The 13483-nt window shown below is 37.9% G+C and overlaps 1 protein-coding gene across 5 annotated transcripts in view; it reads left to right on the forward strand.

Moving 5' to 3' along the window:
- SMC4 (structural maintenance of chromosomes 4) overlaps positions 1 to 13483 on the forward strand; it is a 103097-nt gene that overhangs the window by 7235 nt on the left and 82379 nt on the right. Inside the window, exon 1 of one of the 5 annotated variants that reach the window (XM_054040386.1) lies at positions 5880 to 5924. The exons of the other annotated variants lie outside the window; for them this stretch is intronic. Coding sequence (XP_053896361.1) covers positions 5895 to 5924 — 30 coding nt within the window. The 5' untranslated portion in view covers positions 5880 to 5894. Of the gene's footprint in view, positions 1 to 5879; positions 5925 to 13483 lie in introns of those variants that run through there. 5 annotated transcript variants of the gene reach the window in all.

Below are 13483 nucleotides of genomic sequence, written 5' to 3' on the forward strand. Positions count from 1 at the left end.
AGATGCATCAATACTGAGTCAGCTCAAATGTGAAATAATTAGAGATTTGTCTACATAGTGTTTTATGACATTGAAATGTTTTTACTTCAAAGGTACATACATATTGAAATTAGATAGGATTGTGTTGCTTTCAGTCTATATATGCTATCATCACATTAAGCATGCTATTCTTTACGCTTGTGTGACAGCTGCAGAAGATGGAGTTTTTAAAAATACACTTTTAAAGTATTGGGGTACATAAATCAGCCTTGCACAATTAAGTAATTAAAGCTCACAGCAAACCTCATTCAAGCTTTTTAAAAATGTGGGGTTTTTTTTGTTTTTGTTTGTTTTTGGTTTGGTGTGTTTTTTTTGTTTTGTTTTTGGTTTTTTTTAAAGAGCGAATTTGGCATTCCTGTAACATATTTCCACTTCCTGGTTCAAAGGTGAAGGGGCTGGTGTCCTACATTCACCATTTGAGACAAAGCCTGCAAAAAAGCATTCTGGGCTTCCTGCAGCTCCTATTGGCCAGGAACAGTGAACTGCGGATACTGGGAGCTGCGGGGGTGGGGCGTTCCTGTGGACGGTCAACGTAAATAAAATGTCTCACGGGCCGCCAGCAGATTACCCTGATGGGCCGTGTGCCAAAGGTTGCCGACCCCTGGTGTAAGGTGTTTTCTCCAGTACTTGGATGAAGGTGGGGAAATATCTGGGAAAGAATCCTGCCAAGCATAGTTCTTTTTAATGTAGGTGGCTTTCCTTCCATTCCTCTCTCCCACCCCCACCCAAAAAAAAACAACCCTCCATCAAATATTTGTGTGTGTGTGTGTGTGTGTGTGTGTGTGTGTGTGTGTGTATATATATATATATATATATATATACACACACACACTTTTTTTTTCAGAATTTTTTTCAGAATTAGTGAAAACTCACCTATTATTATAGTAGTCCACTGGACTACCAAAATAAAGTTATTAGAGGGGAGCTACCACGTATGAGTCCCACTGTTTTCATCTGATGATGGGAAAGGTAGTGAATGTTGTGTAACCAGCATTAGGGCAGGGTGGTGGGTCTTTCTTCCCTGCTCCTCCTCCTCTGGCCTTGTGTGGGCAAAGTACTATTGTTAACTGTGCAGAGGAAGATGTACCAGATTTCTATGCAAATAGTCTCTCAATAAAGCAAGTCCATTTCCCTGTGCAAATGTCTGTGGAGCTCTGCTTCAAAAAATGCTGATGATTAGTTGACTCAAAGGGCATGTGAACTGATAACTACCAATGGGGGAAAATGACAGCCTTGAATATTTGAGGGCTGGGGAATATAGCTAAAAATATTTTATTTAAAATATGGCTGTCCACATGATTACAGCAGAACATACCTTAAATGCTTAATTTAAGAATCAATAAATAACATTTCCACTAAAGTGTTGCTACTTTTCTGTTATAACTGAAACTGGACTTAATATATCTCTGTTTTTTCAGATTTAAATGAATTTTTTTTTTAGTCCAATTTTAAGTGAATACCACAAATCCTGACCCGCTAAATATTGTGCTCATTCTGAGGAGAGGGCCCAATACAATTTTTAATTAAGAGGTCTGGGCCAGCATATAAATTTAAGATATATACTATTGTCTTTATTGATAATGGTGAAAGTTAAGCTGTGGATTGAGAAGTTTGTATAAAGATCAAAGGCAGAATATAACCTACTTATAGTAACTAAACTTAGTTATTCGGTACCTAATTACTGGATTCAGTATCCCTCATTACAAAAAATACCTACCTTTAGACTACCTCTATTTCTACTTAGTTTTCTTCTTTCTCTTTTTCCTAATAGATTTAGGTGTCCAACTTAGGCACCTAAATTTTAAAATTTTAGTCAAACTAAATAGAACTGAATTAGTATGGTTCTCTCTATCAGGTCCACTTAGTATTGTTTGCTATTCTGAACACACTTGAAGCACAACCTCTAAAATAGCCTCTCTGCCTACAGTCTTCAAAGAACCCTGTTTTGTTTTGGTTTTTTTGCCGAAGGCGAGGGCAGCAGGAGCAGTACCATTTTCAACAAAGAGCCCTTGTCAGAAAGGTTACTCAGGTATTACACCCTCTAATAGCTTCTAAAAGCTTTGTTGCAAAAATTATTCTCCTAAAATTGGACTTGACAAATATATTTTGGTTTTAAACCTTTGAAAACTATTTAAAGACTGGCTTCAGTTGGAAAATTAGCAACATTTAAGTAGGGGAAAATGTTACTTAAAACTTCAGCACCGCATACTTTAGATTTTTAATAAAGTTAAATGCTATGAAATATTAGGAATTTGGGGGTAAACACTTAAAATTGTCCAGGTGTACCTTTCAGATGTTCCACAGGCTATCTAAAACTATAATACAAAAATGAAATTTGTCATTGTAAAGCTTATAATAAAAGTATATCATATTGTAGAAAAGTCCAGCATCTTGCTGTTGGGTTTAAGATAATGTGATTTTAAAATATTACTGAAATTGTGATGTAAAATGGTTATCTGTAAACAGCAGCAAATAAAACCTAAGGTTATTTTTTAAAACTTTGCTTATAATGGTAATGCTATGAATTTGTATGTAGAACAAGAATTGTGTTAATTTGTATTTTTGGGTTCAATGTTCTGGCTACAACATGCTAAACTCATGGAAGAGGTGGCTGTACTTCTTGTTACTCAACAATGGCTCCTCCAGGCAGTGATTAGCATTAAGCTTGAAGGGGCATCTTGTTTACTTCATTTTTGCTGGAATGATGGTGGATGTGACTAAAAGGAATACTAACTAAAGGGGAAGAACTTCTAGAGATCTGTCAAGATCATAGACTTCCCAGGTATAGGCAAAAACACTTGAATGTGACCAGCAAATGGGGTGGGGGAAGAACTATTAAGATTACAATTCTGCTAAATGTCTCCAAGATGAGAGAGGCAGTTCAGTACACAATTAACTTCAATCTCCTCTAAAGAAGAGTGGGAAAATCCAGCCCTACAGTAGATAGCTGGCTCCTATTCAGTTATTTTCCAGAATAATCTTAATTTCTGCTAAATTGTTGAAGTATTAAAAGTAAAATACTGTGAGATTTTCAATATGCTTTCTCTAAGGTAGATTGAAAGTTATGTGCTGAACATATCCTCTTATGCGGATTATTTAAAATATACAATTCTAATCTTGATAGGTTTTTACTTCTAATATTTTCAGATAACCTTTAAGCAATTTTAAAGAAAAAATATAGTCCCTGTAGTTCTAACTGATTGGAACAACATTCTGCAGTGTATTAATAAATTTTTAGCCAATGGCAGTGTATTTTTGTCTTATGACTTAAACTTTTGCTGGCAGCAGTCTTAATATATTAAAATCTCCTTTCACCTGTTGGCCCATGGAAATATTTTAGGAATTGCTCTTTTTAGTGGGTTGGGAGACTTAGTGGTTGGGGGAGCAATTTGCTTTCAAATAAGGAAGCAGGTTTGTTTGTTTTTTTCCTCCACTTTTGGGACAAGTTTGTGAGCAGTGGGTAGGATTAATTTTACAAAATGTCTTTATTGCATTTGTTTTAATCCACATGAAAGTTCAATTCCTATATGTAAAATGCTCATAAGCAATACATAGATTTATTCGAGTGAGTACTAAAAGTAGTTTATGCTACTGCTGTGTTAGTGTTAATGCTTCATGCTGAAGTGAACCCAGTGCAGTGGGATATGATAATTGGTGCCTCTTTTATACTTCCAGTATTCTAAAACCTAATGTTTAGAGGTCACTAAATTTTTCATGTCAGACAAAACATTTCTCAAAAAAAATCCACTTTGTTTTGAGAAATCTGACTTTTTGAAGATTAATACACATACTTATTGTATATTGTCAGATTTGAAGTCTAAGGTTCTAAAATAATTCTCAGTTATATTCAGGGAGTGTCATCTGATACTTTTTATTGGATTTGTTCAGAATCTGGCTTTGCAGATCATAAAATCTTAATTTGCTTACAGTGTTACTCTTTGTAATTAGCAAACTTGTTGAACACTGGAAAAGTGAGTGTTTTGTGAGCTTTTATTTCAGTGTCTCTTATTAAACATGGGTGAGGGCAGACTGTACACTTTGCGACTCATCTAGCTATTCATTAGGACAATAATGGAGAAGGATTAGTGTATTTAAATTGTGTTTTCGGGGGGGGGGTGGAATTATGCATTAATTATATATATATAACGTTGCATTTTCTTGAGATTGTCAATCTCTGGCTTGGATTCCAAAACTAAAGACACTGAGTGTAAGTCTAACTTAAGGAATCGTATTTAGCACAGAGCTGAACAGGATGTTCTTGAGAGAGCTTCCAAAATTACAGTCAAAATATGTGTAAATAACATTTTAGCAAAGATAACTTTTAAGTTGGAGCACTATTGCATTATGAACACATAATTATCCTATACAAAGTTCAGCTATTAGTGTAACCAGCTAATTCTGAATTTCTCAGCTTTGGGCAAATTAGGGTGTCATTGAAAGTTTCCTATACATGTGCATCTATCAAACATTTTGATTAAAATTCTCAAAATGTGTATCTAAGATACTTACAGGACTTATTGATTATTTTTCTCAACCCACACCCAGTAATGCTTAATTATGTGGGGAATCTACTGGCAGAAATTATAAGGATGGTTTCACCAAGTGAATTTTTCCTATGTGGCATATATGGAGAAATTGCAGGCTAGAAAATGAGACATGCAAGACTGCAAGAAAGAAACCCCTACAAGTATTATTTTCCTGTCCCATTCTGTTAATAATAGACTTTGTAGGGGTTTAAACTCACAGCAGTGAGAGACTCCTTTGCAAGAGTGGAGGGGAGAATAAGGTAGCATTACTTATCAGGGTGCATAATATGTGGCCTGAAAATTCTGTGGAATTCAGTTCCTTAATTAGAGCATTTTTGCTTGAAAAAAGCATCTCGGTTGAAAATGTGGGGTTGAACAGTGAAGGTCAAGTGTGGCTGCCATTATAAAATTCCATTTTGAAAAAAGTGTATCCAGTATTTACATTTCTAGCATTAATGATTTTTCTCTCTTCCTTCACCTTGTCCCTTCACTCCCCACCCTCACTTAAAAATTGACGTCTGTTGCATAGAAGAAGCAAAGAAATTGAAGGCATTTCTTGCTAGCACAATCAACACCATAGTGGAAGAACAACTACAAATGGAAGGGGAGATGAGACAATAGAACAAGTGTGCAAACTATTATTTGGTAGACATTAATGGTTTACAGCTCGGGGACTGAGGTGGGGCTATATCGGATGAAGCTGTTGTCTCAATCTATTTATAGGAACATAAAAAATGGAATTAGATGAACAATCTGGTGTGACGTCTCTGTAGGTGGCCAGTATTGGATTCAGGATTGAAAATTACACTGGCTTGAGACTTTGCCTGGATGAGTAAAAGTCCATTTGTAAGATAACATTCATGTCTGGTCCAGCATCTTGTGACCTGCCAATTCTCATTACCTTCTTGCCTCTTTCACTTCAGTCCTAACGTAACTTGTATTGGCTGTTGCAAAAAGCTGCAGCCAAGACTAGTAGTTACATCATCTAAGGCTTTATTTCAATTTACGTCTACAATTTTAAGCTTTTAAAGCATTTATGTATGCGGTACTCCTAGCTCTAGTGCGTCTCAAAATGGCAGTTGCTAAAATCAGGCCAGAATGGAAATTCAGAGATGGAAAGACATGGAATTATGACTGGAATTATCTGACTCAAGTATGAGTGTCCCCAAACTTGTTTTTAATAAAACCTGCTCTTTTACAAAGTCAAAATATTAAATACTTCTGCAAAATATAAACTCTATCTCTCTAATGTGGTTTCTTCTCCCAGCAAATCTAAGGGGTCACTAGAGTTTCCTTCTGCTGTTGACTACATAAGCAATTCCTGTCTCTATGCTTAAGAGGAGCTACAAGGGGGAAAAAGTAAGTCATGAGGGTTCAATTATGCGAAATACCCATTCAATCAATAACTCCTCTTGCAGTGCATGAAATGCCTTAATGAAGCAGCTGGATATAAATTTTTGAGGATTAATATCCTTCATCCTAATCATGACTCTACTGTGCTTGATATTCCAAGGGAGATGTACCACTATAGGCTCTGCCTGTAAATAGGCAGTTTTGTCTAACCTTCAATATTAACATTCTCATACAAGAACTGAAAGGGGAGCTACTCTTTTGATCAAGCAAATCAGTCATTTTTCCTTTATGGGCAACTGGAGTCTCACACTTTAGTCCCTGCATTGCGCGGTTCTCATTTTTTATATTAAGCAGACCTCTTTTTTTAAAAGAATTTTAAATTAAAAAAAATAATAATTACACCTAGCATGTGATGATGTAAACCCACCATATAAATATGCAAGAAAATAATTACTTAGTTCTCTCGTAGTCAGAGAGTTAGTATTGTTACTGGCAATTATGGAAGTACTGGTTACAATGCCGTAGTTAAATTTGAGTGTTGAACTTAAAGGAGAATGTCAGCCTGTTTGTTACATATGGAGAAAAACATATTGGCCTAAATACCTTCAGGGAATCTGGGCCATTATCCCTAAATTTACAGCATTTACTCCAAGTACAAAAATATGTCTTAGTTTGAGTTAAAATTCATTATAAATAGATTTAAGAACTGTAATGCTTATTATCGGACATTTTTGTCCTTTATTATCTTATTGCTAACACACTCGCCACGTTTTCATATAGTTAATGCATTAAAGTCTTGTGCATAGATTATACTGAAGAAATTAGGTGTAATTAAGCTAAGTTCATTATGATTGTAGACTAGTAGATGGAGCCAGGTCAATAGCTCAACTTATTAAATGCAATCACTGTAATAGAGGTAGTTCTATCAGTCATCTTTCTCCTAATCTAATTTACATGCTGCAGTAAATTTCTTATATAACTTTAACAAAACCGAGTAATTGCCAAGTAGAAAACTACCCGTTGGAATTAAGTTGAGAATACATATCCCCAACTTTAAGGGTTTTTTAAAAAAAATACAGTGTGGGTATACCAAAACCAGGCATTACAAACCCAGGACATTGAGAATTAAGATTAAACTAAAAAAATTCAAATATAGTGAACCATGGAATGTGAGACCAAAAAACTAACTATGGGGACTTTGTCAGGCTTTTAGGTTGTCCAGTTGGTATCCACTCACATCCTGGACCCACATTGCCTACTGAAAGAAATGTAAAAAATGTAACATTTTGTTAACACTTAAAGCTAAGCTATTTAATATTAAACTAAACAATAAAACATCACAACTATCAAAGTAAAATCAAACAAATTAGACTAATTTATTAAAATCCACTGAATACCAAAAGTAATCAATCCTTATACCAATTTTAAGAATGTGTCTGTTTGGTCATATTCTTTCATTGTGATTTATAATCAAAGTCAATCGTATGTATGTTTAAGTAGCTTAATACCAAAACCAAATTATCTAATATCTGGGCCATAACCTCTGAGTCCATTATAAAGCTTCCTCAGAATTCCATGGTGCAGTGGTACTAACCCTTTCTTCTTCCCATTTCTTCCCCCCCTGGCCTACAGAAAAAAAAATTATAAAAACAAACAAAATTTGAAAATACTTGTTTGCCAGAAGTTGCAGATGACTATTTTGTCTCAACACTTTTAAACACGAAACATGCTTTAAAATAATTTTGAGATCATATTTAGGACTGTTTAAATGTGGGGTATATTTCTTATAGGTGCCATCCCCATGTGAACTTTGTGGTTGCTCATAGTACATGTATGCACACATTCGCACTTCCACATCCTAAAAATAACTAGGCTGAGACATCAACCAGTTAAACTAACAAAATCAAAATACAGGGTCAAAAATAAAAAATGGGGTACTTTTGATAACAAGGATTTACAAGCTCTTCAGTTTTTGCAATAATCTGGACTGAGTAGGCGCTCAAATGTCAATCAAGGAATCAGGCTGCGTTAGTCTGCTAGCACAGTGCTTCCCTACATCTGAAGAAGACACAATAGTGAGAGATACTAGTCAGAGATTAAAGTAGCCTTTATGTTAATGTCATGCCTTCTCCCCAAGGTGATGAATTTTGAAGATTCTGGACTGTCCATCGTCCAGAATGGTGAAGCTTCTGTGCCTTAGTTTCAATTCTTATGTCTTTCAAACTTCGCTTATTCTGCAAATCTGGTTTGAATTAAATTATCTTTTAGGAAGCATCAGTTTGGGAAAGTTCCACTTGAATTAGCAATTTTTAAAATATTCAGTGTTTTACTTATTACAAAGACTAAGTCTATGACAGACATAAAAAAATTCAGATTACATGAGACGACTTCCGAGACATCTGGCAAGGTCTTTGCCAGGTGAAGAGGTCTTTGACATTGTCATCACTTCATCACAAAATAAAAATAGCGGACTAGAGGGGAAAAAACAAAAAAACCCTTGCAATGACTATTCACTCAACAGTCATCATTAGCAAAATTAAAAATAAGTTCAAACTTGTTCAGTTTCATCAACTCCAGTTTCTTCATAGAAACTAGCCATCTTATAGTCAACTTTTTATTTTGGAACTCTTATCAGTCAAAGAGCTTATCTTCTAGAATCTTCATCTTGATGAAGAAAAGTTGTTTTAAAGCCTATCAAAATGAGATCCACTTAACATATAAATTTAAGTTTTATATAAGTTCTGTATTGCCACATAAGTAAGGTTGGAGGATTAGATTTTTATTGGTAAATGTTAGCAAAGGTCTTTCACCATATACACACCGCTGATGGAAAAATATTCCATTGATGATCAAAATGTACAGATATGCAAAGTAAGATGTGGTTTAAGAACTTGTTTAAGGAAGTATACAATGTATATTTTGACATGTTATGATGACAGTTTGTGTTTTAATGGTTATGAAGCTTAAACTTCTCAAATCTCAACACCAGTCGTTAAATTGTCTGACATCCCCCACAACTATGAAAATTTAAATAGATAAATAATGCTTAAAACTAAACATTGGTATTAATTATATAACATCTAAGTCTTCCAAACCTACATATAAGCTTTTCCTTCCACAGGAATATGCAGTTAAAGCACTCATACAGCCTTAACCTTGCCCCATTAATAATATTATGTAATAACTACATGACTACAGTTTCAAGGCATTTAGTGTTTGTGGTTCCCGATTTAATAAAACTGTCCTTTAGGGTCAGTTTTCATTTATGTTCCCTCATGTCAGCACACCAGGGCAGAGTTATGGTTCTTTGGGTGCCTTAACTGTAGATTTCCATACTTACTGTATGGATATATATATTTTTTTCTTTTAACCTAAACTCTGAACTTCCTGGATTTGTAATAGTTACTTTTAGGCATAATCTTGTAATTCTCTTTTTAACCTGTAAATCACGGATAACTTATATTTTAATTTAGCTTTTTTTGCCTGGTATAATGACGTGGAAGAAACTCTTGTAGTTCTGTTTCCACATAACCTCCTCTTCATGGCAGTTGTAACAGTCTCCATTGAAACAGGAACTCCTGCCATCCTCCTGCATGATTAGCACTTTTATGGGCCCATAGAGAAATTGGCTTAAAAAGAATACATATGTACTCCTGAATGCAGTTTCTAGCAAATATGATTTATTATAATCCAATAGATACAAAATTAATGGAGAGACTCTTCAATAAAGCAATAGTCTCTGTCTATCGCTATGTAGCCATATTACATTGTTGGCAATTCTCCATGCTTCTGATTTAAAAAAAAAAAATCGTATTTTTATCTGTTAATTTCTTTTACAACTAAACGTTGGGTGTATGCTGCATGACTGTTCTCCTTTAGTCACCAGCATGTATGACTTTTTGCGAAGATGTTGGTAGCCACAGTAGTCTTTCTAATAGTCCCTTAATAGTGTGTGGGCACTGGTGCCAGTATTACTTTGAAAAAGCCCACTTCCCCAGTTGAAGTCATCATACCTGGGTACGTTTTTAAATTTTAATTTTAAAAAGACAAAATTAGATGACTGACATTAAACTCAGGCTGCTATAAGCAGATACATAATCCACTCCATTAGGAAAAATTTATGTAGGCAGTGTTTATACTGTCTCAAAAGCCTACAGCCTGGGCTCTGTTAAAGGAAGTGGGAAAGCAAATTTGAGCCAAGGGCCTGCCCCTAGCTTAAATCTTTGAACTGTAAGCAAGGTCACAAACTGTTTTAAAGGTTCACTTGGACAGTTTTTTGAGTAGCTAGCACCCAGACCAATTTAGGGTTTTAAATATCAATAGGTATAACTTTTTGAATTGCACCCTGAATTTAAATGAGAGCCATGGCAAGCTTTGGATCCTTTGTGTAATATGTTTCTGTGGTGGGCCTCCATATTCCACACAACATGCAGCTATTATTTTTGGGGTGGTGGTGCTATGTGCTGCATATTATAGTAATCCAGTCTGGGGATAAAAGGCCACACACACACTGGCAAGGTCCAGATCCGTTACAATTGTCACTACTCCCACTACTTAAATCTTTTTTCTATACTTTGATTATCATTTGCCTTGATCGTTGTAACTTCCATCACTCCAAATGCCACAGCTAAAGTACCATATATACTCGTTCATAAGCCGAATTTTTTTAGTAAAAAAGGGAAGCACCAGAGAAGGAGGTCGGCTTATGAACAGGTATAGAGAGGGAGAGGTGGGACATAGCTCCTCCCCCCAACAGAGGGAGGAAGGAGAGGCAGCAGACAGAAGGGAAGAGCTGGGGCCAGAGTCTCTCTACTTCTGGCCACGCTGCTCTCTCCCCAGCCTCCAAAGCAGCTGCAGCTCCGGGGCTGGGAGGTTGCAGCTATACCGCTCGGCCCCGCCCCCCACAGCAGGCTGTGGCTGCGCTGCCCGGCCTGCCGGAGCACGCTGCAGCGGTGCTGCCTGGCCCAGCCCGCTGGGACATGTTGCGGCTGCACCGCCCCGCCGGCTGGAGCTCGCTGCGGCCGTGCTGCCCAGCCAGCTGGAGCAGCTCCAGCCAGGTCAGAGACATCCTCCCCAGATAAGGTGGGATGGGATGGGGAAAGTGTGGCGGTCCCGGGCTAGGGGTGGGGGCTGGTCACGGGTTACTCCCCGACTCCCAGCTTCTCTTCCCCCTCCCCCCCCCCCAAAAAAAACAAATTTCCCCACCAGTTGCTATCCCGGCCCGTCAGGGTAAGCAGCTGGCATGCCGGGACACTTTGTTTACTTAGGTTTACCTTCGTGCTGGCGGATGCTCGAGGTAAACAAACCATCTCGGTCCCCCGGTGGCTTATCCTGATGGCCCAGGAGCCAAAGTTTGCTGACCCCTGAATTATAGGGTCAGCTTATGAACGGGTTATAAAAGATTTCCATTTTTACTTTTCCATCTTGGGGGGGGGGGTTGGCTTATAAATGAACCAGCCTATAATCAAGTATATACGGTCATCATCCTCTTCAGCAACATCAAACTAGACCTTCACATGACCACCAGTGTTCCCTCTATTTTTTTACATTCATGTAATGAATAAATTATGTGCACCAATATGGAAAGGATGTGTGACACATCACCTTCATATTGGTGCACATAACAAAATTCATGTGGTGGCGTTGGGGCTGAGAGGTTTGGACTGTGGGAGGGGGCTCAGGGCTGGGGCAGAGGGTTGGGTGCAGGATGTGAGGGCTCCAGCTAGGGGTGAAGACTCGGGGGTGGGGCCAGGATTGAGGGGTTTGGGATGCAGGCTGCCCTGTGGCTGTGGTGGGGAGAGAGGACTCCCCCCAGCCCTCTCGCCGCAGCAGCTTGGGGCAGGGGGAGAGGCACCTCTCCCCAGCTGTGGCAGCTCTGGTGGGCCTGGGCTGGGCCAAGGGAGCGGCTCCTCTCCGCCAGCTGCAGCAGGTCCGCGCTGGGGCTGGCGGGGAAGGGTGCCTCACCCCTGGCTGCAGCAGGTCCGCACTGGGAGGTGGGGGGCGGAATTGTCTCTCCCTACTGTAGTCCTGAGCCCCTGCACTGGGGCTTAATAGGTAGCTGCACAGCCATGCAACTTAAAGGCAACTTAGTTGACCACTTGCCTTATCTGAAGAAACTGGCTTCCTGGCTCTTTCTAGATCAAACTCTGTCTCCTCATCCTTGATTCTAAGGCTTTGCACATAATTTTGTGTCCATCTATATCTCTGCTCTCACTTTCTTCTAATCCCCCTCTCCCCCATCCCCACAATTTTGTTTGCCTCTTTCTCCCAATCCTGTTGCCCTGCTGTTTCCTTTCTTTCACTTTCTCCTGCTATTAGCTTTGAGTCTTCTGTAATGCTTTTCCTCCTCTACATGTGAAACAGTTTGACAGACGAACAACTTTCTTCCTTTAAACCCGTTTCTGCCTGGAAACCTTTCTATATTCTTTTTAGTGTTAAATTCCCGTAATCTCACTTTTCAAACTTATTGTCTAGTGTCTTTTTATGGTTTCTCTTGTCCTTCTTAGATAGTAAGCAGTTTGAGGCAAGGAAAGCATCTCACGTTTGTGAAGCACCATATAAACTTCAGCATCATAAGTTATTGAATAATTATCCTGCCAAACACAGATTGGAAGTGCTTTCCCCATTCCAACACTACCTAAGACTCCAGAGGCAATAGAGTGTCCAGAGGTTGCTCCTAAATTACACACCTTATTTATACAATGGGAAAACCTGCTATTCTCTATAGATAATGTTTTCCACCAATCAATAAATATCACCATTATCTTATCCAGATTAAGAACAATGCAGTTTGTACTCATGCAAACTCCTACCTTGGCCAATCACTATGAAGGCAAAGAGACCACACATACAAAATGATTAAGAAACATTGAACTTAAGGTAATCCATGTACTGATAGTACATCAATATAAATTTCCTCTTATTTCCCTCAACTTCACATGAAGGAGTAATAGAACCATAAAGACTGCTATATGAAAGTTTAGGTCAAGCAGTTAATTGCCACTGCACTCTAGGTTCTTAAAAAGGTGAGCTATCTTGAATAGCTCAATTCGTGTCCCTGCAGTTGAGTTGTCAACTCCTCAACAGTGCATCAAAGGGTGCTATTTGTAATCAATAGAAATAAATCATGAGAATACATCACTTCAAATTGAAATAAGACACTTATTTCAAATGAAGACCTGCATTTCAAATGGAAATCTCACAAATCTATGGAGTAATTTCAAATTTAAGCAGAAAGCACAGGGGTTAGCTTTTTAAGAGACTTTAAACCATTATTCCTAAGCCTGGTGTGAGGCTCAGATGAAATAAGGCAGAGGTTTTGTCTGGCTTTGGAAGTACATTTGAGGCATCACAAGAGAGATTTGAAAATAGTGAAATTAACATGTTTTCCTTATTCTAGAATACTTTAGAATGTCAGAATATGGTAGCATCCAATACACAATTTATGATCACAGCCTAAGGTGAGTGTACTTACGGAATGCAGAGTGTACAGTTAGGGATTAATTTAGTTGGACATTTGGTGGCGATATAAAACCTAATATCTACAATGAAGGAATGTTATTTTT

Source organism: Malaclemys terrapin, chromosome 9 (genome assembly GCF_027887155.1).
Source record: "Malaclemys terrapin pileata isolate rMalTer1 chromosome 9, rMalTer1.hap1, whole genome shotgun sequence".
NCBI lineage: Eukaryota > Metazoa > Chordata > Testudines > Emydidae > Malaclemys > Malaclemys terrapin.